At 42.4% G+C, this 25,986-nt stretch overlaps 1 protein-coding gene across 2 annotated transcripts in view; it reads left to right on the top strand.

The window, feature by feature from the left end:
* Positions 1 to 6,496, top strand: part of ANO2 (anoctamin 2) — a 132,760-nt gene extending 126,264 nt beyond the window's left edge. The window contains exons 24-25 of one of the 2 annotated variants that reach the window (XM_031503685.3): positions 3,246 to 3,351; positions 4,803 to 6,496. In XM_031503685.3, coding sequence (XP_031359545.2) covers positions 3,246 to 3,351; positions 4,803 to 5,084 — 388 coding nt within the window. In that variant the 3' untranslated portion in view covers positions 5,085 to 6,496. Of the gene's footprint in view, positions 1 to 3,245; positions 3,352 to 4,407 lie in introns of both variants that reach the window. The other variant, XM_085568527.1, reaches the window with a different exon arrangement.
* The last annotated feature ends 19,490 nt before the right edge of the window (positions 6,497 to 25,986 follow it).

Raw genomic sequence — 25,986 nt, 5'->3', positions numbered from 1 at the left:
TATTTAGAGCAGCATTTTCTGCAGTGCTGTGAACTCTTTGGCACTGCTTCCAAATAAAGGTTGCAGCAAAGCTGTTCTGATGCACAGCATTAGTTGTAATTTTACTTTTTTTTCTTTCAGGGAAAAATGGCATTTGAATAGCTGAAGGCAGATTAGAAGCAAATCTTGCTAAGATATGGGATATTTTTATTGGTTTTTCCCTTTTAATCCTTGTAGCCTTGTATGATGATGGAGTACACACAAACCTACTAGTCACACTGAAAAAAGGAAGCAGCAGATATGGAGTCATTCAAGGGGCTCTTCCTCTAGCATGGGTCTGCTCCAACATTCAGCAACTTTATAAAGTGTCTTTGAATTTATTTTCTTAATGTTATGGGATTCATCTCATCTATTCCTAGTGATCAGTGTTGGATGCTAACATTTTTCCCTGACTAATTTTTTTATACTCCTGCACTACTGCTTCTGTGATTATGGATGTTTTCTCCAATTTCTTCTCAAGGCCAGCTGAAGAAGGAAATGAAACAGATTAGTTTATTTGGACTGATTTGAAATTCCACCTATATATAAAGTTAGATTTTTTTTCTATCAGTCTTTTTTCCCCCCCACACAACAGACTTCTGAAATACATTAACAACTTTGTCTTAGCTCTGGCTTCAATTCTCTCCACCCAGCTTCCCCTCCCCTACAATTCTCTACTTTCAGTGTATATTTTTATATTCTTCCTTATAACTTTTTTGTGCTCTATTCTTCAACCATGTTGACCACTTCATATTCTTGTCCTTTTTCATTGGAATTACAGTTGCTTGCTATTTTGGAAACACAATGGTCTTGGCAGCACTGGTTGGTTGCTGTTCCTACCATACCTGCTGAATCAAATATTTTAAGAGTGAAGCATTGAAGAGGTGAGGGAATCAGAGAGTCATAGAATATCTTGAGTAGGAAGGGACCCACAAGGGTCATCAAATCCTGACCTGGCACAGAAGACCCCAAAAATCACACCTGAAGATATTGTCCAAATGCTTCTTTAGCTGAAAAGATGGTCTTTGTAAAAAAGACCTACCTGTAGAATCTAGGGGTTAGAAAAGGCCCTTTGCAGTCCCATGTGCCAGAGAATAATTTAAAAAAGGAGGTGGGGAGGAGGCCCAGCTCCCTCATCTATAGCTCTGGCAACATCTTCCTTCACCATAAATCGTTTGCTAGTGTTTTGTTGAGTGTAGGTTCAGGCATCACAAGCAGTGTGATTCCCAGCTGAACCAGGTGAATTTTCCAAGGAGTCTGATGTCCTGCAACACTTACATAGTCTGTGAAGCTCAGAATGCATTAAATGGAATACCCACCACAGTTGGTGACCCTTCCAGGTGAATCTGGGCTCCGTTTCAAGACTGAGATTGATTTATAGTGGTCAGCAACGTCCACAAGAAACTCAGTGGCTTTCCTTGGCTTTGATGTTCAAGTAGATTAAGTTCAAGGGAACTGACTTTGGTCCTTGATGCAACATTTGTATAGATTGGAGCAACATGTGGAAGTCCACAATATCCAGAAAAGTACCAGAGGGGGGATCTAGCAGTGCAGGAATAGCACAGGAATCCTAAAACAGGACCTCTGCATGCACTGCTGAGCAAAACCATCCAGGGGCTAACACAGCCCAGGGAGTTCTTCCCTAAATTAACACAGCCCCAAATTTAAAGTAGTTTTCTCCTCCCCGTGGGCTGTACCTCGTGTCTTTTGTCTCCAGAAGCTGCAGCACAGAATGACATTCAGCATTCCAGACTCAGTTTCTTGGGGGTAGGGAGCGGCAGGATGTAGGGGATGCGTGGACTGCAAATGTGTAGTTTAACATGCAAAACCATGTGGGTAGAACCTGAAGGTAATTTTGGCAAGCACACCTGCAAACTGAAGCTGACAGATTTTATATATGAACCTTCTCCATTATCCCCCAATGGAGGCTTTTGCACAGTCTAATGAATCTTACTGTCAGGACGGGTTTTGTGGTATTCAAAACAGATTTTCCCTTTCTTAATTTCATCCCATTACTCCTAGTCAAACACTGGGAACAGCACTAAATTATCCCTTCCAGTCCTAAGGGCACAATTTGCACATGGTTATCATGTCCAACTGTGGCTGTTACTTACCAAAGTGGAGCAATACATGTGCTGCTCTTTAATCTTCCCGATGAGTCAGTCTCCTCAGCCCTTGTACTGTTCTCCTGAACTACCTTCAATTTGTCGCTGTCTTTTTCTTTGGTTTCCCTTTTATTTTTATCTTCCACCCCCCCCCCCCCCCCCCCCCTTTGGAATCTGCACAGCTGAATGGCTGAATGCAGCAATCCAGGTGTGGATTCACCTGGGCTGTTCAGAGGAAGGGTAATTTCCCACCCCAGCACCATTGTGACTTTGGTTGATACACCCACAAGTCATACACTGTCCTGCTAACTTGTGCTAACTTGCTAGCCACTGCAAGCTCCAGGCTATTTCCACTTTCAAACATTATCCCTTCAAATGTTTTATTTTTAATTATTTTCCATTTCCCCGTATTATTCTCATTGTGTTTCCTGTCTCCATTTCTTTTTGTTTTCTGTGTTTCCTGCTATTTGCAAAACTTTCCAATTTAGGAGCATCTGTGATTTTTATTAGCCTGTTGTTTATTTCCAAATGATTGATGGTAATACTAAAAGCAACAGTCTCTACACCAAACCACTAAGGCTCTGTTTTATCCTGTCCAAGGCTAGACAGTTAATTTAGGAAGTGCCTTCCCCATGGCTCCCCCTTTCGTTAATGTAAAGACAGGAATCAGCAAAGCATGAGTCACATTTTAAGTGAGCTGAATTATTCCCTAAATTTATTAAGTTTTAGGTGAAATGAATGCAGATTTATCTCCCTCAGTCTGAAAGTGCCTTGAACTATCTCTCTGCTTTAATTTCAGCATTTTATTCCCTGTACATTGATGTAAATTTACATTAAAAAATAAAAGAGACTTCTGTCAATCCTCTAAAATTTGGACATTTCCAACATTAAAACAAAGTTCTGATTTTGATTACAACTGTGAAAACCAGACTAAGTGTGTTAAATTCAGTGGAGGTAGTCCAGCTCTAATTCTGAAGCTGTATTTCATAATAAGGGTTGAAGTAAGAACATCTGGAGGATTTGATTCTTTGGGTTTTGTGATTGGAAAATCACATTAATCACAGCAATTGGTGCTGGAGGAAATTACTGGAACTGTGATAACTGAGCTGTCTCCATCTCCAGGTTCAAAGACTACAGAGAACCACCTTGGTCCCCACACCAGTACGAGTTTTCTAAGCAGTACTGGGCAGTCTTGTCCGCTCGCTTGGCTTTTGTGATTCTATTTCAGGTAAGTCTGCTGAGCTGCTTCACTTTCAGACACACAAATATCATCATAGGTGAATCCAAATGTGTGTTCCAAAGCAGCCCTTGTCCAACAGACATGGAAAGCAAGACCCATAGATTCCTTAGCCTTTAGCATTAGCACTGATCCCCAAAATGCCCCAGGCTTTTAAATGTTTAAGTGGACTTTTTCAAATTTTATACTCTCTGTGGTAACACTTGTAAAAACACATAAATGCTGTGTAAGCTTGTTAACTACTGTTCTTTACCCAAAGCAAGAAATAAACAGAAGTAATAAATCCTCCAAGGTTTTTTGCTACTTTCTTGAATGGAGCACATTCAATTGTTCCCAGTGTGAGGATTTCATTAGCAAGGGATTTGCTATAGTGGCTTGCCTTTCCAATGGCTTCCTTTTACCCTCCTCCATGATCTGGGATCCTTCCACAACCAAATTGGGCCCATCCCTCTTTTTCAAGTCTGCCTTTATTTTGTCCCCACCTGCCAATTGCTCCCAAGAGTTTCTGTGCATCTCGCCTGGTTTGTATTGCCCTCTTCTGATTCTTTGCCGTGCCTTTAGTAATTTTCCACCACTGGCTTCAAAGCTCTTGAAAGGAACTGGTTCTGCTGGGCTTCAAACCCTCTGCCTGCTCTGCCAGAGAACATTCCCTGGTTAATTAGCTCCATTGTCTCGGATGGGGACAGAGAGTTCATGCTAGCAGCCCTGTCAGCAAACTGCCCTCACACATTTCCAGGCATTACACAACACAGCAGTCTCAAAGCATTATCGTGGCAATGCAAACCCCCAGAGCATTGCTTAGCTATGGATTTCACAAGCAAGCAAAACCTTTTGCCCAGTCTGCTTCCTGCTTGATGTTATGAGCAGCACCTGTAATCACCTTGACACCTCAAGTTTGGGGTTTTGGCTTGCACACTGTGGCAGTGTAAAAAACAATCCTGCTTGTCAGCAGGCAGAAGGATTTGAGGACAGAATGGCCATGAAGGTTGTCTGCTCAGTGCTCAGGCCACACTGGAAACACACAGGTATCTCTGCTTTGTGTTTCAGGGTTTTTGATGGTATTGGAGGATGTCCTTATATTAATGGATTCTGAACTCAGTATCAAGGAATTGGATATTGACAACTATGCACCTTTGGATGCCTGTAAAGAATAATGTTGATTTAGCTACTAAGACCATGGATTATTTGATTATTCCATTTCCTTTCCTATTTCAAACCTACCTGAAGCACGTGTTTAATTCAGTCTCTACACTGAGGGGTAGCTGTGCACAAACCTGAGCTGTTTCTTGAAATAAAGCCTTAATCAACTGCTTACTACCACACAACACCAGCAAAATGTGTTTGACATCTGTCTCATAGCTTATAACAAAGGTTTGGTTTTGCTCCAGTGTGAGTATTTTGGATTTTTCATGCTCGCTTCACATCTGTTGCTGTGCTTGCAGAACCTGGTGATGTTCCTCAGTGTTCTGGTTGACTGGATGATCCCTGACATTCCCAAGGACATCAGTGAACAGATCAAAAAGGAGAAGACCATGCTTGTTGACTTCTTCCTAAAGGAAGAGCACGAGAAGCTGAAGCTGATCGAGAGCTTCGTGGCACGCGACAAGCGGAAGCGCAGGAGCGGGAGCAAAGGCAGGAGGAGCAGGGCCGCCAGCTTCTCCCAGTGCCACCGCAGCCCCAGGGGCAGCTCCACCTCCTTCAGCTCCCAGCACACCGTGGTGTGACTCCCGAGGGAAGGGGACAGCCTGTGCTTGCCTCTGCTTGCTGCCTGATGGGATTCTGAGCCTCAACAAGGGAGGGAGAGAAGGGACAGGGAGAAAAGGAGGCTCTTGTGCTTCCTTAGGATCTCCAGATGCGAGGGGCTCTGTTACAATTGAACAGCATTTCCAGATTTCATCAGCGTGAGATAAGGGCTATACTGGGGCTGTAGCTGGTTCCTGTGGTGACAATGCATGCAAGTTGGGGAGGCATGCAGGAATTCTCCTGGCAGGAATTCTGGCAGCCATCCCTCCTCCTGCAGGTGCTCCTGCTTTAGCCTCCATCCTTGGGCAGGTTGGGTTGACCTTGGAGAAGGACTGACCATGGAGAAGTGCACACACCTGATGGTCTCACTGGCTGTAGCTGCCAGTGGAGGGTTTGCAAACATGTGGAGTCTCGAGGAGTCTTTGTGCCTTCCTAACCTACGCCGCCACAGGGTGCCACCTCTGGAGGGCATGCAGGGCTCTGGGAGATGTGGGAAGAGAGGAAATTTAAATCACTGGACACTTGCATCTATGGCTGTATTGTGCTTTGCTTAGCAGGAGCTGGAATGCATGTGCTGGTGAGCAGGGAGGCCATCAGAATGGCTGAAGCTCCTTGGCACCCATTGTCCTGAACAAAAAGCTAAACACCAAACCTTGCATGTTTGATTCTCCTCTCACTCAGTCTTGGAATTCAGCCAGTGTCAAGAAGAATCATGCCACTGAGCCACCAGTGCAGAGCTGAGGAGTGAGAAAGGAATCAAGCCCTGGAAATCATGTGGCATCTCCATGTACACTGCATATACAGTAACAAAAATTGCTGCTGTTGTGATTTACTGTAAAGTAAAATATTTTGCAGAATTGCATTTCACAGGAATATATACATATTCACTAACCAAGCTACAAGCATTTAAAGAATAACTTTACTCTGTCATGAATGAAAATTGTCTTCTCAACAATACTTTCAAAATCAGAAAAAATACAAACCAAAAGAAATACTTCATCTTCAACCATTCTATTCAGGAATGCTCTTTAACATAATAATCTTATTTTATATATTTCTGAAGCCTAAGATTTTAATAATGTCTTAGATGAAAATATTTTTCTCTGTGACAACTATTAGTACATAATGGGAAGTGCAAAAATAATTTCTTTTTTCATTAAGTGCCCAAATTAAGGCACATCAAAATGGGAGAACTGTTTCAGGGTGGCTGAAATGAAAAAAACAAATTTTTGGAGTTTCATTTTTAAAATTTACTTTTGGGTTCTTTATTCCTTCCACATAGAAATGGAATTTGAAACTGTAATGTCGTCTGGAATAAAATTGCAAATGTTTAACTTTCTTGAAAAAAAAAGTCAGTCCTCTCCAAATATTTTCCTCTTCTTCCCTGTCAAAAGTCCTTGTTTTGTTTTGTTTTAATTTTGTTAGGTGATTGAATGATTTGTTTGTTTGTTTGCTTTTTAAGTCTTTGGTTCCCTCATGGAAACCTGTGACACAGCTGAGACATAACTTTTGATTTCCCCCTCTAAGATCAACATTTAAATGAGGGAACAGTATCTCCTCAAAAATAAATTGTCTCATTTTACTTTCAAAAGGCCAACAAAGCCCTGTTGGGGATTCCATGGTCTAATGTATTAAGGTAGTCAGTATTAATGATATCTATTCCCTCTTTAACACCAAGGGGATGCTCTGCCAGTGGATCTGGGGATTTGAAACTGTTGGGGCTTTGGAAGTATCTGTGTTTGTTTTTTGCAACCCTAGTTTTTTGAAATTCAATCAATTTTCTTCACGCCAAAAAACCTCTGATGGGGAGAAATTATGCTTCTAAACAGTAGAAATATCAAACTTATTTGTCATAATTCTTTCTCCAGGAATGTAGGAGGGTGTGCAGAAATGGATTTAGAAAGGAGCTACACGCATGTTGCACGGCGATGAAGGATATTCAGAATTAAGGGTTTTCTTAAAATAGCACCATTTTGTACATTTTGTACACCCTCCCTCCACCCAGGAAATACCTTTTTAAAAACTCTTAAGTCACTCCAAAGCAGTCAGAGAAATGTTATCCCAAAGTCAAGCACATTAGGCTGCTGTTACACAGGATTTCCATAACAAGCAACCGAAATGCTTGCTGTGGTCCAAAGATGATGAAGTTTTTCTAGATTTCCTGGCACAAGGAGCCAGAGAAGCCAGCAGATGTACACTGATGCTTTGCAAGTTCTCCTGAGGTCACCCAAACAAAGCTGGGAAAGAGGCACGGCAGCAATCCTGGCTGATGTCCAGATGGGATCTCCTCTGATATCACAAACAGGACAGGCAGCTCAGTTATCTTTATCTCTGATACGCTCGCTGTTTCCCCCTTAAACTTGAGAGTTTCATTCACTGAGGATTCCTGCACAGTTTGGTACCTGACTCAGGTGCACTCCCTGAGGATTGAACCCTTTGTTGCATTTCTATGGCAACCTCTGGATTCTCCTGACACCGCTTCCCATCAGCTGCTGTAATTGTAGATCACTGATCAGGTATTCAGCCATTCTCAGGTTCCAGCTTATCTTTTTTGGACAAAGCCAGACTTTATCTGCCCCTTTTTTATCAGCAGGACAATTGTAAGTCTACCCACAGAGCTCCCCCTTGCCATAAGTTATGCTTCAGAAGCAGAGAATGGCTGTTCCAAGAGATGTGCATGGGGAGCTCTCCACGGGGACCAAAGGGATAGGGATGCAAATAGAGGCAAAGAGGTAACAAAACCTGTGGCTATTGTCACTCCTTGCTTTAGCAATGAAATCCAGCTACTAAAATCTCTGCAGGGAAAAGGGGAAAAAAAAGATAGTGGAGGACGAATCGCATACAAATTTAGTGCAGAATTTCATAGCCACTTTGAACCACTCCAGATATTAAGTGGAAACCCCAATTAAACAGGTAAACAAATGAAAAGCAGAATGTCTGTGTGTGTGAGTAGCTAACACCACACTGGGTGTTACAGCTAGTCCCCAAACCTCCAGATTCACACTCTAGCATGCATGGAGCCTCATCAATAGGAACATTTGAACCTGCACATCTAAGCAGAGCAGTGCAAATAGGAAGCAACAGAAAGGAGGAATGGAAGGAATGGCTGGTATAGAGCTTTACCAGCTCCAGCTGGATGTGACCCTGTCAGGTCAGGCAATGGGAGGTGTGGTTACCTGTCCAGCAGAAACTCCAGAATTTGCTGCTCCATTTACCACAACTGGTGGTGCAGGGTAGTTTCAAACAGCTTTCAGGAGTTGTTCAGGAGAAGAAATGGACCCAGATGAAAGGAGCTCCCTGCTCCAGAGTCACTCAATACTCAAATGCCATCAGCTGGAGGATCCACAGAGCCACATGAACCCTCTCACTGTGCTGATCTCTAGTTTTAAAGGGGGTTTTTCAGGAACTGAGTGAAGCTGTGGGAATGTTGGCCTTTTCTGTCATGTCTTCTTCATGCAGACCTGCTCACTTTTTTATCATCAGCCCTAGGCACCTTTTTTTTTTTTTTTTTTTTTTTTTTTTTTTTTTTGATGGATATTACTGGCTTTTCAGTCCTCATCTCAGGATATAAAAAACTTTGCTCTCTAGACCACTCCTGCAACTCCAGCATTCATGACACTCAAACCCTTCCTTTTTCCAAGAAGAAAAGGGTGACCTCTGTGGAAGTCTGCCTGTTAAATAAATGGTTGGAAATACCCAGTCCACCATGCACAATATTCACCACTGTTAGCAATAAACTCCTCTGACTACAGCAATATAACATCTGTTGCTGCTCTGCAGTCTCACCCTTTAATTAACCACAGATGGTCTCTCTGTTCCCCGTCTGGTCTAATTATTTTGCTTTTGAAAAGAAAATATAAACCAGTTTTGTTTGTGAGCTGTTCTTTGTAGGTAAATTCCTGCACACCTTGTACTGGATAAGATGTAAGATGTCTTGTGTGTCCAGAAACACAAAATTTCAGATATAATAGTAGAATTGCATTTAAATCTAGGAGAGGAGGAGAATTTACACCTGAACTCCCAATTCTTACCTTGCAAGGGCCACCTGTCCATGGTTCATCTGAAAGGCCTGCAGACAATGGAGGCTGAATAATATCTTAGCAAAAAAATGAGTACAGAGTCTGTATGCACCACATGCATCTTTTTCAAGGAAAGGTCTGCATGAGTTTTTTACTAAATGTGTTTTATCTGTCCTAAATCCCCCAGTACTACCAAAACTCAGCATATTCCCTGCAGTTCCCATCCTTTACCCATCATCTGCAAATGTATTCAATTATTAATTGATTATTCAATTATTAATGGCTGAATTAATTAACAGGGTGCCTTGCTGCCTCTTTCCCACCCCCAGAAGAATTGTTAAAATCAACCAGATTCCATAACAACTTCTGAGAGAGACTGATAATTTTCTTTATTTGTGCATAATGACCTAAGGAAATATTTTTATTTTTGTGTATTTTCAGTTGCTTGTTGACACAATCCTGCAGCTTTAGTTTTCCTGATTCTTAGGACTCTCACTAAAAACAAGTCCTCTATTGACAATGCTTCCAAGCCACTCCTGGTTCCACAGATTTAGCTTCAATGAGCAAATTGATTACTATCAAAGGATTATATGTGTCTCTAATGCAGCCACCTGAGACAAGACAGAATCAAACCTCACTGGAACCAGTGGAAATCTTTCTTTTGGCTTCAGTATCGCCTTGAGCTGAGGTTTTTTTTTCCTCTATTCAATTCTGTGTTCAGCTTTTTACCAGCTAGGTAGAGAAATTGGGATAGCAGTGGGAAAATGTTCATCCCCAGCAAACTTCCATTACTGTGGCCTTCAGTGAGTCCCACTGTGGAAATTGTGCACTGCCAGCAGTTTGGGATTTGACCCTGCATTTTCCAGAGATGGGATCACCCTCCAAAACTGGCTGGCCAATTTTGTCTGTATTTATCCTGATGTTAGGGCTGGCTTTAGTGAACTTGATTTTCAGAACTGTGTTCCATGTGGGAAGGACTTAAGGCAGACACAACTGTGAGTCACTTTTGAAAGCTTATCATCCTTGAATTTAAATATATAAGGACTACTGACCCACCATCTGGTTAAATCTGTGCAGTTTATGTCACAGATATCAATGCTTATATCAGGCCCCCTGTTATCTAACATTGTAGTGTCTGATTTTGGTAACTACAGGGATGCAATTAACAGGGATCACAATTAACAAGCTGATGGATCACAGCAATGTGATCCATCAGCTTGGAAAGGCTACTGCAGCCCTGCAACTGAACCATGCATTTTTGGGAAAGACAGTGGAAGTTGTGCCTTTAGGAAGTTGTGCCTTTAGGACCAGAGGGAAGCAAGGTAGGAAGGTGGAAATGGGCAAGGAGAGGAGCTCCCTGAAGCTGTGGGGATAATGCACAATTTTTGCTGTTATGTCAGTGCTGTTATGTTTTGCTGTTATGCTGTTATGTCCCAGTGTCTTATTCCAGTCCACAGCCTCATTCTTAGCTGAAGGAAGCTGTTCTCTGCTTAAAGGGAAATCACAGGAAGAAATCACAGCCCTACCTGAATCTGCCCCACAAGGTAAAGTCCATTTCTGGAGTGACTCCTGACTTTCCTGATGCACTTTAAGCACAAAAGGCAGTAGAAATCCAAGAAAAAACCTTGCACATACCCAGAGATCTTCTAACATTTTCTGCCAGCATTTAAACAGAGAGTCCTCTCCTAATGAGCTCATTCTTAAGAGGATTTTTTTTCCAGAGCCTTTCCAGTAGCCACTTTAAATAAGGGACAAACAAACATGCCAGTAGTCTTATATTCAATTCTACAGGTGTTGGTCTAACCTTTCCTCTAGCATCTAGTTTTTAGTTTTTCTCCCATCTATTATGAAGCTTTTTTCGAATTATCATTATTTTTAACACAACAGCTATATATGACTTGTACAAGTCAAATCTCAACTAAATTCAACAAAGCATCCTCTGTTGATGCTAGGAGAGGGTTTTGACTTTTGTTGTTGTTTTGCTACATCTAATCTTTTGAGATACAGCAACATATTTTCCTAAGAGTTTGGAAACACAGGAGGTCAGAAAGAACATAGCCCTGTGAGGATATTTAGATCTAGAATTTTATTCTTACTGCCAGGACCGATTAAGAACCTGAAAAAGGGGAAAATTTAGTTTACAAAATGTGGACTTAGCTATAAAACCAAAATAAATCAACAATAAAGACTGGATTAAGGAGGTTTGTGGTTTTTTTGTTGTTTTTTTGGTTTTATTTTTTTTTTCTGAGAAGAATTAATAAATATACCCCTGACACACTTTGTTTATTCCAATGACATGTAGAACTGGTTCCAGTAGATGGAGCAAGAAAGCAGAAGGAAAGCAACGCCACATACCCAGGGCACTCAGTCAGAGGGGATAGATATTGAGCCATAAAATTGTCTGGGGTGGAAAGGACTTTTAAAATAATCACATCCAATGTGTTCATGGGGCAGGACATGAACTGCACACAGGTTCACAGAACAAGCTACAAAGCATCAGAGGAAAAAGCACTCTGAAAGCTACTCCATGGCTTCAAGTTCAGTCAGGAACATTCTTCACCTAACTGACACTGACAGGAGTTGTTCCTTGGAATTGGCTTAGTAGCTGAAGAAAAATAACTTGGGATTTTCTCCAAAGCCAAGAAAATAGATTAATTATAACTGGCTTGTTATTTTCTTGGCTTTAGTGAGATTACAGCAGCTTAATCCTTCAGCAAAAGCTAATGCTGTGGAGAAGTATTAAAAGAGACAAGCTTTACATCTCCCATATGATCTCCAGCCTCTTATTTCTCACTGCCTGTCTCCTCTGACTCTGTGTGTGCTTCATGTTTTATTGTTTATTCTCAGTTTGTGTGTCATGGCAGGGATCACGTGCCCTGCACAGGCACAAACCAGCTGAGCCCCAGCTCCTGGGGGACACCACAGCATCTCAGGAGCCAAAAGAATGCCAAGCTCTTCATTTGGGATGAAACAAGATTTTTATTATTATTATCATTTTTTATTTTCTCTTCCACCCAAGTTAATATCTTCTAAAAAAGTTAACATCTTCTAAAAAACCAAATAAAACCCACCACCAAAACAATGGGGGCTTGTTATCATGGAAATGAATGAGAAGAGGTCATGAAATCAGTGATTTTTTTTTTTTTTTTCCACTGGACCTATTTATCACAGAAGCCTCCGGCAGACGAGCAGCAACATCCGCGAGGTCTGCGTCCTGTCATCATCCCAGGAAATCTGTGACACCCAGCTGAAGGGAAAAGGAACATCTGGGATCACTGCTCCTGCCTTGCTCACACTTCCAGGCTCAGGAAAAGTCAGATATTTTTCTTCTTGCTCCTTCCCTAACTCCCAAAGCTAAGACTCAGCCCTGTGGGACCATCTCCAAGCCCTGTGTGGTCACCTCCACTGGCAGGTATTTTACAGGCAACTTGCACAGGAGTTTTTTTGACAGCAATGATCTGCTTGGCTTCACTTCCCAGCTTCATCTCTCTGTGATTTCCTGAGTCCCTTTGCCAAAATCAGGCTGACCAAGTTGTTCTGAAAATATGTGGTCAATTTCCTTTAAAAAATCATATAGAAAAAAACACCCAAGCCCCAAGAAAGCTATTGCAAAGATGCTAAATTCCTTTAAAAGTGTCTGCTTTCTGAAAGGCATTTTGGACAGAGGCTGTGTGTCCGTGTGTAGGACCTGGCTGGGAGGAGATGCTGGTGCTGGCACCTGCCTGCAAGGCTGTCTTGAGCCTCTGGCTGGGCAGACTCTGCTCAGTGACTGGGATGGGGCACACACATTGTGGAATCATGGAATCATGGAATGGTTGGGGTTGGAGGGGACCTTAAAGACAATCTCATCCCAAGCCCTGCTGTGGTGTGACTGAGGACTTCCAGTGCCTGAAGGGAACCTGCAGGAAAGATGGAGAGAGACTATTGGCAGAAGCCTGGGTGACAGGACAAGGGGGAATGGCTTCACACTGACAGAGAGCAGGGTTAGATTGGATGTTGGGAAGGAATTGTTCCCTGTGAGGGTGGGGATGCCCTGGCACAGGTTTCCCAGAGCAGCTGTGGCTCCTCCATCCCTGGCAGTGTCCAAGGCCAGGCTGGATGGGGCTCTGAGCAACCTGGGCTAGTGGAAGGTATAGGTGGTTCCTGTGCTGAGGTTCCCATCCCAGGGAACACCCATCTGTGGTTTGTAATGTCACATCAGCCTTGCAGCAGCTTTGTTATGGGATCATCTGTGCCTGTAGTGCATTATAGACTGCAGTGGTTCTTCCTGCTGCAGATAGCCCCAGCAGGTTTGCATGGTTCCCTAGTTTCTCTTTCTTTTGATTAAAAAAATCCCAAAAAACAAAACAAGAATCTGTCAGTTTTTCTACCCATTAATTCTCCCTTATCAGATTCACTGCTCGGACAAACAACCACACAGAGCCCTTCCCAAGCTGCACAGGACCAGGCCCTCTGCCTGGGCAGCACAGTGCAGAGAGATGTCTGGCACTGGTAATTAGTCTATATTTGCAGAAAATCTTTCTGGACATAAAGATTTTCCATTCCAAGCTGTCACAGAGTTGCCCATGTCAGCCCCTCAGGCTTCACTGCCCTACATGGCACATCCCTGCAGAGATGGTGCACCTCAAAGAAGCCCAAGGGCAAAGAATTTGGCTCTGAATGTCTGTAAATAATTTTTAATTAACACCAACTTGGAGGGGAAAAAAAAGAAACGTTTTGCTTGTAGATGCTTTATGATGGGAAAGGATGAGATTTGTTAAATAAATAATTCCTTTTGAATTACTCACCAGGTCTAATTAAGTGATACCAAAGGGACAAGGAATCAGAAGAGCGAGTTAGAAGGAATATCTAGCTTAAACATAAGATAAAAGTAGTATTTGAAAATATCAAAATAAACAGCGTGTGTGAATGTTTTTCTTGGGATGAGCCAAGGGAAATATTTTCCTGAGGTTTGGCCCATACAGTATGCAACAGATGAAACCAATCTGGTTGTTCTTTTGAATGAATTGCACAATTAGTGGATAAAGGGAGATCTAGTGGATGCTCAAGCAAAGCCTGTGTGTCATTTGAGCAGCATTACCCTCTAAATCCTGATGTTTGGGTCCTGTCTTATCCTATAATTGACTTTCTCTGTTGTTGGTGTGACTCCTTTAACTCCAAGGGACTGATTTCACCTGTTGGAAAGAGGAATCATCTCTTTGATTCCTGGTGAAAATTTTAGATTTTTCAGCTCTCCTGGCAAGAAGCCTGTACTTGCTGGGGGATTTTTCTGCTCCTTTTAAACAGAGATACAATGAACATCTCTAACGTGATCCTGGGAAAATCTATTAGTCACAGCCAAACCATCCAGGCAGCCCAGGGGATCCTCTGCCCTTGCAGTGCCGCTGCCAAGGGTTTCTTTCCTAAAGCCTGCTGGGTTTTCATTCCAGCAGCTCCACGTGGGTTCTCAGCACAGCTTGCATGTGGAGACCACACATCCCCCTTGGAGTGGCCACCTGCTCTGCCCTCAGACCAAATCCAATCACCAAAGCAGAGGTGAGAGCAGACATTCCAAGATCCAATAAGAAATTCCAGATTTCTTTCTGTGCTGTCACTGCTGAGGCACACTCCCCATCTGCTCCTGCACCCTTCCTGTGTAAAACCCAGGGAAAATTCAGGGAGCTCTGATGGACAACTCCAGTCCTGCAAGTGAGACAAAACAACACACAAAAAGTGAGATTCAAATGCCTGTTGTGGCACATGGTGAGCATTAAATGCACAGGAGGCTCTGCCACAATGTTGTGCACAAGTTTTTATTAAAACTCAAAATTTGCCTCTATCCACAGTACAAATTTGCTAGTAACAGTCAACCCGAATTTCCCAGCACCGTTCAGGAAGGATGTTTTTTTTTTAGTATGTGCTTATGTGTATCCCTGGTTTGTGAGATTTCCAGACTCAAAGCTATGTGGAGCTGGGAGGAGCTTTGGGAGCTCATATTAGCAACACGTGAACAAAAGTTGTCATAAACCTACTGTAACAATCAAAAAAGCCATGCATTAAAAAGAAGAAGAAAGAAGAAGAAGAAGAAGAAAGAAGAAGAATAAAAAGAAAAAGAAGAAAATAAGAAGGTGAAGCCCAAATAATAAAACAGCAATAAAATACTACTAACACAAGAGCTTTGTCTCTGCCTCTGCCAAGGGAGACAAGGCTCAAAGGATAATTTGTGTCCAGCCTTTCCCAGCTGAGGAAGAAATAGAGCTATCCTGCATTACTGAGATGAGGGAAGTGCAAAAAGGCACACAAGGATTTTTTCCTTCCCTTTTGCACATCTGCCTTGTATTATTCCTGGAATCTTGATGTCAGTGCATCTGAGGGAAGGATTTGGAGAGTATTACCTGCTCAGCAGAAATGGGTGTTTGCAGGTGGACTGGCAGGGCTGTTGTAGGTGGCACTGGGGACAGCTCAATTTGTTGAATTCTTTCACCTCCAACACTAAATACAGGTTATCAGAGAGAAATATTAAAGGTTGATTGTTTCCTTCTTTGCCTTAGAAGTGTTAGTATGTGTTGGGTATCCCCCAACAAAAAATGATTCAGAAATGGTGCTGAGCACTGTAGAGGGAAAGGAAGTGTTATTCAAGCCAGTCCTTGTGCTGGCTTGGGATCGCCTTTCGTATTAACATTGGGACAAACCCCCCCTTTTCCATGGGAGATATTACTCAAATGAATAAAAAAATGAATCTCAGCATTCAGGAGTAGGCCTTTTAATCATGACTAAAATGCATGGCAGATATGTGATATAACATGGAAAAAAGTCAGAGAAAAATGTGGTACCTCTAAAAAGATTGGATATGTTGATTGTTTATTTATATAATTTGTTTTTTACATACCACAGTCACCAGATGCATTCAAAACTTTTTATGTTCTTTTTACATTTCCCATCCCTCTTTTCTTCAGAATGGTTTTCCCAGGATTTTAAGTAAATAGATAAGAGAAAGATGTTAAGCTTTTGCACTGGTGGTATAAACCCTTCTTCACCTGCTAATTGCTCCGGGGATGTTATTTATGGCCATAATTGATGCTATTGAAATGAAATACCAGGAGACCTTGTGTCTGGCTGCTGTAGTGTGACAGGTAGCTCACTTTCCTCCTTTTCATTTTAAAAACAGCCTCTCCTTGGACCACATGTCTGTCCCACAGAAATATGGCAGTTCTGAATTCCCAGATGTAAGTGTGCTGCCTCCATCCTGTCCCTGCTGACATCCAGCACTGGTTATCCAAGCTTTCATCTCTTCGTCTTTAAAACACTGCCATCTGTTGTTTCCAGACGGTTCAGTCTTCTGTTTATCCAAAACCTTGTTCCAGGCCATATGGAAAAAATATCTATTTTCAATTAACCATCACATTTTCTTAAAATATACTACAGCAATAAGAAAAAAATAGGCCTTGCTTACGCAGAGCTGCTCAGGAAGGGGATGACATTTTATTATGCACTGGAGCTTCAAGATTTTGACTATGTGGCCATTCAGAACATTCAGATACCACAGAAGCTGCCAATTTTGCAATAACACAAACATGCTTGAGGCATTTTAAAGCTGTTATCATATATATATATTATATATATATATATATATATATATATATATATATATATGTATGTATGTATGTATATATATTTCACTGATATTAACACATTAATCAAGTGATTTCCATGGAACATTTTTCTAAACAGGCCATTTTCAGCATTTTCCTTCTGCAGTCAGAAACTCCTCATAGAATCATGAAATGGTTTGGGTTGGAAGGGACCTTGAAGATCATCTTATTCCAAACCCCTGCCATAGGAAGGGATACTTTTCACATTTCAGGTTGCTCAGGATTCTGTCCTGGCTCTTCCAGGTTAGTTTCCTCCCAAAATTCTCCTGTACTTATGCTGTGAGACCCCATCTTCACCATGAACAGTCAAAAAAAGAGACAATGAGGACATTGCCTTCAACTCAGAGCAGAAATGAAGGAGGTAAAAAAAAGCCAGTAGAGGTATTCATCCAACAATTCATCTTGATGAGACTGATTCCATATTTTCTTTCCTGAATCTGAGCTTCTGATAAAAGAAGTTTCAGTGCTAAAAAGTGAAGGAGATACCAGGCTTGGGCAGAAATAGATTTCTTCAGGACTAAAAAAGAAATAAATATAAAAGGATGTTATTTTTAGGAACAGACTATGCTTGTCATTCCTCAGTTCAAAGGAATACTTAGAATGAGAAGTTGAGTTTCCATTCAAAGCCATCCTCTTTGAAGCAGGATAAAGGCCTGGCCTTCCATCCTTCAAACAACTGCAAGGTTTTGCCCTCCTGAGTTACAGTCTTGTCCTCCCAGCCACCCACAAGCAGCAGCTTCCTCCAGATACAGGCAGATTATTGCTCTGTAAAGTGACCCAAGTTGAAACTAAGGAGGGAAACAGGTGCCAGGTGGCCAGCAGAGACTGGCACAGAACTGCCTGGGTCTCTCGAGCTGTTCTGCACCTCTTACTCACCAGGGACAAAAAGGAAAGAAAAGGCAGTGGTGCAGATGTGGGAAATCCTGCAGGCAAGATCAGAATCTAACTGCATGCTAAGTGGGCAGACAATATTAATGTGTGTTACGTTTAATTAATCAGAGAATTAGCTAGCCCTAGCTGAACACTGGTTCCTTTCTGGTGGATAATTTACAGGCTGCTTCTCAGCTTGAAACAGAGCCAGATATATTTTTTTGCCCATTGCTTGTAGTACTTCATCCAATTTTCATCCACTTGAGAGTGCTTAACTGCAGAGCCACCAGAGTTCTGGAAAGGAAAACTGTGTGAGTGCTCTGCAAAATGTGCTTTCTTAGATGTAAGGCATGGACAATGCAGTATCTTTCGCTGCTATTTTATATTATTTTATCTTTTTTGAATGGTCAAAAGAATAACTGGACAGGTGGACAGTTAGATGATCTTAAGTTTTGGATTTTCCAGAAGCTGGTAAACTTAATGCTCCTCTATAAAGCTCATCTCTGTGAGACATTGTTCTTTTTATCAGCCCGTTTTACCTGTCAGGAGCTCATTCAGCCTTTCCCAAAACTACTTGTTTTAAAAGTCTTCAGTGTTTGCATCCTAGTGCCAGTGAAGTGGAGTTCCCCCAGTGATTCTCCCACTTTGGGATAAATTTTTCCCTGGCAGCAGTGATCTTTAGCTAGGAGTGTGTTATGCTCATAAGCAAACAAAGTCCTTGCATGAATTTACAGCCAAGAAGCTTTTGGAATTACTGAAAAAGAAAATAGGATTGTGGATTTTTTTCCCTTAAAGAAATTTTAGGTAAAATAATATGGTGCAGTCCTGGGTGCAAGAATGCCAGCCAGCTCTGAATGGAAGCACACAGATATTGGGAACAACAAATGATTTCAGCTCAGTGTTGACTTGGGAACACCAGAAGGAAAGAGGCAGAGGGACACGCTATGTAAGGAAAGCAGTCCTCTAGTGTCAGTCCCATTTTGCACTGGAGCACAAGCAGTGTGTTTCTTTAATGCAATATATTTCCCCTAGCTCCAGTGACTAGAAAGAAGCATGACAGAATCAGCCTGTGGTCTGACTTGCCTATTTTCCCTCTGGTAATGTGAAAAATGGCATATTGTGCTTGGGCTGCTCTGTGATTTTTGGATGGTCTCCCTCTGGAGGGGAGAATTATTCTCCAAAATGATTATAGAGAGTGATCACTGCCCATTGAGAGGTCTGTGGATGGGCACATTTTCCTCATGGCTCTGAGGTGACAGAGAACATCCAGCTCCCTGAAGATGCTCCTGCTGTTCATGAGCATCAGCACTGATGTCACTGATGTCCCAGGTGCCTCTAGATGGGTAGTGGGGGTCTCCAGGTTTCACAGGTAGGAAAGTGAAAACATGGGAGCCTGAAACCCTGTCAGGAAAGCCTTGTAAGAGAGATTCTAACTGTGTCTGCAGCTGAGCAGGGCTGCCATCAGGCAGAACTCCTGATGCTGAAAACGTGTTGCCTGGAGGTCAGGAAGCACAGTGAGGTCTGTGCTACCTCCAGTCCTCTGGAGACTTAACGCATTAAATATTTGCCAGTCTCTTGCTACAGACAGCTCATGAACACATGCAGGACTGCTGAAAGAGCTGCACTGCCCTTGGCTTCTGTTCCTATTCCAATACATAAATTATTCATTCCCCCTTTGTCCTCACGTACTCTTTCATGTACTTCCATGACACAGCTTTGGTGACTACTACCAATTTTTACCTTGGCCCATCCCTGTTGGTGGTTGAGTCACTAAATGGAAATGAAATGTTAGGGGAAGACAGAGAAGCACCACATTGAACTGAATGAGGCTTTTTTCTGATTGGTGCATCCTTGGTAGAATTTTTAGCTTAGCTGTAGGACAAACCATAACCATTCTTCAGGGCAGTTTGAATGATGCTGCATCAGACATTGCAAAAGGCCAGTGTGAGGAGAAAAGTCAGCAAACATGCAAGTCTGTTCTTTCCTTTCAAGGTAAAACTCATCCAAGTACCTCAGATTCCAAAATTTGAATAGGTTTATGTTTCATAATCTAAAATGGAACAAAGGAAAAACAAGGGGAAAACAAGGTTCAGGGTAATACCCATGTCCTCTCTCAGTTGCCACCTCAACTCGGTTAGTTGTATTTTACCTAAACTATATGAATTTGTGCTGAGGGTGATGAGCTGTTTGGAAATAAAATCCACAAGCAGGGCTGGAAGTTAGGTAGAGCCTAATTTTTACTGTAAATGCAATATATATCTGTGAGTGAGACAGAGGGATTGGCTGGGACTCCGAGACAGGCAGTGATCTCAGAATACAGGAGCACTGTTCAGCAGAATGAGCCATTCCTCTGAAGCATTTTTCTGTGTCCTGTGACAAAAGGGTGACTTCACAGTGCTGCCCTCAAAGAGGCAGAACCTTGTCTGCAGCAGGATCAGCCCAGTGCTAGCAGGAGACACGGGCAGCCTTGTTCATCAGCACTCTGCTGAGTAACCTCGTGGCCTCATCCTCATCACCCCGTGTCATTCCCTTATCCTGCCTCGTGCTTCATCCCCTGGCCCTTTGTTCTGGCTGCAATTAGGGTGTCAGCCTCTCAGGGCACTGATCACATCCCCTGAGTTCTGTGGAGGCTTTTGTGACCTTAGCAGAGATGAATGGGAGACAATGACCTCTCTCATATCATTGCTTTGGGTGATTTTGGTGATGGCTCCCTGCTCATCTAGAGCACATTTAATCATGTAATACATAGATTTCCATCTGGTTTGCATATCCTGACAAAGCTGCTGAAATGGAATGGTTTTATACTCAGCTGCATTCCCTGCAAAGGTTTTGCAAACTTTGGTAAACTGATTAAACTGGATCTCTCCCCTCTCTCTGCCTCCATTATGGTGAGATCCAGTGGAATTTGCCTTGGATGAAACCACAAAACTTCAACACTGGCTTCTTTATACTACAGAAAAGTTGAGTCCAGCAGAGAGGCGTGGGAGGTGAAGGTTTTATTCCTGGTCTGATCTCCTCTGTGACCTTGAGCAAGTTGCCTCACTGCAGCAGCTCCCATCCTATCTACACTTTTTGTATCCTGGCTGTTGAGGCTGTAAAGTGCTTTTTAGGGGAAGGATTGTTTCTGCATGCTTATGAAGTGGCTCACCAGCCATCATCCTGATGGGCATCTTAAAGCTCTTTTGTGGCATCCCTAAAACAAGATTTCCTGACAGGACATACAGGTTCTACTGACAAGAGGAAGTAAGTTCTATTATCATTGTGGAAGTGAAGGAACAAGCAGAAAAACAGCAAAGCTGAAAGGCAGAACCTACTGGTTGCCATAAGTGGTCACTTGGAAAAAGTTATACTAGTTTCACAGTATCTGCACAAGCAATTCAATTCAGCCTGTAATTAGACTCTGCATCAAAAGCAAAACAAAACAAAAAAAAATCCCTAAACACAAACACAAAACCTCAAACCAAAATGCCCTCTTTTTTTTGGTAAAAATCTTTATTTTTTACTGCACTGGCAAAATGAATATATTGGTCAATGCCGCTAAGAAATCTAACTAAGTATTGGCAAATTTTATCTTTTCAGACATTTGTGTCACACACAGCAGTTATAAATGGGATGGAGGAGGTGAAAATTCTCAGAAGACTGTATTATTTGATCAGATTTCTCAGGGTGTTTTTAATGCCTGTATTTTGCAAATGATACAAAGGCACATCTTTGCATATGATTGCATAGGCAAAAATTAGTAGGGATATGCACTCCTAGCAGGATCTGCATTAGTTGCAAGCCTGGGGCCTCAGGGCAGAGCCATCAGCCAAGCCTGCTTAAACAGAGGTGGAGATCCCACTGCCTAAAAGCCATGCAGCCAGAAAACATCTGTATTTTCAACTGAGCATCGAAAGCTGGTTGCCTGCCTTTTCAGAAACAGCCCCTAATCCTATTTATGACCTCGTGACTGACAGGCATATGCATTCCAGACAAAGTACAGAAGAGTTCTCAATTACAGGAAATATGTAGAAAGTTGCAGCAGGTTATTTGCTCATTAGACTTCCCCCTCAGTGACTGTGGGAGTGCAAAGCATGTTGGTAAACCCTCCTGCTGCCCATCATTTGTCTGTCATAATGTGATCAGCCATTCATTCCTAATGAAAAGCTAATGCCTCGAGAGAATCCAAGGGTTGGAGTTCAGAGTGGCTTCTTAGGAAGATAAAAGGGGCAGAGCTAATTCTGAACGGATGTCATTTGTGTTTCCATGTGGCTGTGCCTGCTTTCATCTTTTTTTAAAACCTGTTCAGAGCTGCAGACCTTCTCAGTGTTAAAGGATTTTTATTGTCACTGAATTGCCTGATAAAGGGAAGCAGGAGTTTCTCATCTCTCTTGATGTCTTCTTTTGGAGAGGGCAAGAATTGGGATCAGCTGATGCTTGTCCCAGGCCCTGTCCTCAGCAGCCATGTAGCCCTGGCCAAATCTACCAGAGCTCTTCTCAATTGTGCATCATCCTCTTCCCACTTCATGGGTGGGAAACTGAGCCAGAAGGTGAAACATGACTGGGAAAAGTTCATCCACCTTGTCACTGCTCTATCAGAAATTCACTCCCACTTTGCTGCTCCTATTACTGCTGCTTTTCACCTGCTGAAGGCATGAGCTAGAAGTAGTTATTTGGGGTGTTTCCACTACAATTTCTAGGGGAAAAATAATGAAGTTTGCTTCCTGTGCTGGGAAGAATGAGGCAGGCATGTCCCTCTTGCCTCAATGCACTGCCCTGGCCAGGATTTCAAGAGGATTCATTATTGTCTCTTCACATTCAGCCTTTACCAGAAATTGCAGTTTGATTGCCTTTATTTTTTCTATGCCACACCAGCTCATGCCAGGGACAATTCTGTGATCCTGGTGATTGTCCCAGGATCCCACTGAGGTGATTATATTATTATATTTAAACTGTGTTGTTCTGGAAGTTTGATGTAGATGGATCTGTGTGCATCTTCAGGCAAGAATCTGCTCTGACTGATTGATGCTGCAGCAAAAACACAACACTTTTCTAATCCCTAGACAAGTCCAGGAGGTTGGATAGTTCATGTGTGGGAGCAATGGATAGTTCCCAAGAGCAACCTGCAAGATGCAGAGAACTCAGGATAAATTGGAGATCATCCCAGCCATTGGTGGGATCCTCCATATTTACACATTGACAGCTCAGTGATGTTTTCAGCCCAAGTTATTTGCCCAGCCCACAGCCTCATGTCCAAAGGATCTGAGTTAATTCCAGGAAAATGTGTGCCCATTTCAGACATGAAAGACTGAAGGGAGGCATGACAGAGAGGAGCTGTGTGAGTGCAAATAATAAGTGTCCCTTTCTCTGCCCCCCTCCCAGCACGCACTGCTCTGGAAGACTCTGGGCTCCTTGACAAAATTTAACTCAAACAATCTTTTCTAACTTTGTCAGCATATCCTTAAGTAAACCTTAAAACCACCACGGTTAGGCAAGAGAGGAAATAGCAAATCCTGACATCTCCTACACATGCAATGCCTGGAGCGACACATGGAGGAGAATTAGGAAGAAACAAAAATATATTGAATCAAACAAAAATATCTGGGCCTTGGACATGTGATAGAGGAGGTTATCAGCATCACAGGTCACTGTAGATGAAACTTGCTTTATTGGCTAACTGAATATCTTTGATCTTAGCAAACAGTACAATAATAATACAATTAACTTTTAAGAGAAGTCTCCAAATGATGCAATTCCATAATCCCTGAAATTCCAGCAGATTCAGGTGCAAATCATCAAACAAACTCAGCATCAGAAAGTCTCAAAAAACTTGGCTTGTAAAGCAGGACAAGCCAGGTAAGGGATGAGAGGAAAAATTCAAATGCATTTTGCTGTTGGGGAGCTGCCATGGTGTGTTTAGCACCTAGGACACTTGACTTTAAAAAAATCTTAAGATTCTTTGCTTCAGGAGATATTCCCCATATTCCCCACCTGTATCCCTCAGGTGTCCTGTGCAGGGCCAAGACTTGAAATTCAAGGATCCCTGTTGGTCCCTTCCAACACAATGCATTCTATGATGCTGTGAAAAATGTTGTCACTTGCCGTGGCTCACAACATTGTTTTATTAATTACTGTTTAATAAATAATGGTTCTTCTGAATATTTATACAGAATTGAGAAGAGTAACACCATTTTCCCTACACTGCCTCCTCTCCTCTTTGCTCTGATGCTGTTGCATGTGGCCCTTACAGTGGGATACTTTTGGTGTGGGAAGAGGAGTAAGGAACAGGAGAGGAATGAGGAACCCCTATTTTCACATTCTGATTGAAACCTGTATATACTTCATGAGTTACTGGATGGAAACAAAAGCCTCCATTAATGGTTTTATTATCTGAATACATTTGATTTCTGTCTCAGTGATGTCTTATACAATGAGTTCCATAATTCCATAAAATGGGGTGGAAATGTTTAATTACTTTGCTGCCACTTTGAGTCTTTTCCATTTAATAAATCAAAGTTTTATGTTTGTGGAGTGCCTCATACCCTGGGCTTTAGTCTGGACTCTGAGGTTTAAGGTGCTACTACCGAACAGAAGAGAAGCACTGTGTACTCCGAGAGTTTACAGCCTGTCTGGCTGTCCCTGTGATGCCTTTCCTAACAGAGACTCAACAACTCATGAGGCTGTACCCAGCACATTTGAGATGTGGAATTGCAAAGGCTGTCCCTCAGAGTGCCTGGGGCTATTTGATGACAAATGATGTGACCTTGGCAAATCAGATGTGCCCAAAAGTACTCTAGGGACACGCATATTGAAATGGCTCACAGAGTACAACTGCTTCTCCATAGTAAGTTAAAACAGCTCAATGTGGCAAGAAACCTAAGGAAAATTAAATTACTTCTTGTCTCTTGACCTGAACATATCAGAGCTTCAGATAACTATATATAGGCGATGGAAAAAATTCATTGCCTATAACGAACATTGTTTACAAAATTCTCTAAATAGGGCTATTTTCCATTGCCAAATATAGACTCTTAAATGAAGCAGGAAAGCCAAAAGCCCTGCAGAACTGCCTTTATCCTTTCTGAAGGCAGGAATTGTTATGGCACTCCTTTGTGCTCTTCCTTGGCTTGCAGCTTCACCTCTACCTTACCAAAGCCAGGGGGAGTTTTTCCATTGCCTTCCAAAGCTGTCTGGAACTGTCCTGGTCATCAAAGGTTTACCCACTCATTTTTTGCTTCTCAGCCCAAAATATTTGTTTTGACTCTCAAAAGGCAGAAATCAAAGGTTATTAAGCAGAAGTCTGATTGAAAGCTTTGACAGAGTAACTTCACCTTAAAACTGAAGCATCCATGGATGCTTAGGACCTCTGTTATTTTTGGAATGATTTTGGCAGTTCTGAGCACGATGAGAAGGAGCTGAACACTCACTCTCTGTGCTGAACAAATAAACCTGTCCACAATGATGTTAGAGGGAGTCATTCCAATTACACTGTTAATACCCACCAAGACTATGTCATGCCTTGGAAACAGAGGTATCCAAGAGCAAAGATCATGTGTGATTATGGTCAGGGTTGTTTTATAAATCCTCTAGGCAATGGCAAGAAGAATTCAAACCAGAGTGCTGAGAGTTGGAATAGGCAAAATGGGAATGCATCTTCTGTTCTGATAAGTGTGCACATGGTGGGGAGGCAGAAAAGTGGCTTTTCTGAGGGGTGGGGATCCTGAGCTGGCTCCCTGGCCTGTCTGACAGGGAAACCACTAGCTCTTTCCTATGAAATGCCAGGCATATCTATATTTATATGGTACATTATGTGTTACATGTTTATAGTTTTTCCCCAATACCTACTACCTATGTTAAATGGTGCTTTTCTACTCTAAACCAATCTGTGAGTGCCAACATCACCAAGAACATGGAGGTAAGGAAGAAGAAAGAGGAAGAACAGGGCCAGCCAGAATTCCCTCCATCTTAAAACCTCTGACCCCCATGTACCAGGTAAAAACCCCCCTGTACAGGTGTTAAAACCCCCCTGTACAACACTAAAAAAATTCTTCCCTCTACTTTGGGACTACTTCTACTATAATATCTAAACTTTTGTGACTTCTTGTTTTTCCTGCAAAGTTGGTAAATCATTCCATGGCTCAAACTCAAAATCACAGCTGTTTCCAGCTGCCTGCCAGGGTCTCAAATGCTTCTGACCTGGGCCTGGAACCTCCAAAAATGTCTGAGGGACATTTTGAGTTCCAACAGTGGGGCTCTGAGGTCAGCCCTGCAGATGTGAGAGCAGGGCTTTCCCTTTGGGCTCTGCAGCTGGGCTGAACTCTTGCTAAGCCCCTTGGGCTGTGGGTGAGCAGCCAGCCCATGATGCCCTGCCGTGCAGGAGGCAG

This window comes from Lonchura striata, chromosome 1A, assembly GCF_050655825.1.
Source record: "Lonchura striata isolate lonStrDom1 chromosome 1A, ASM5065582v1, whole genome shotgun sequence".
NCBI lineage: Eukaryota > Metazoa > Chordata > Aves > Passeriformes > Estrildidae > Lonchura > Lonchura striata.
Note: the sequence above shows the minus strand (reverse complement) of the source record. Positions and strands in the feature narration are given on the sequence as shown.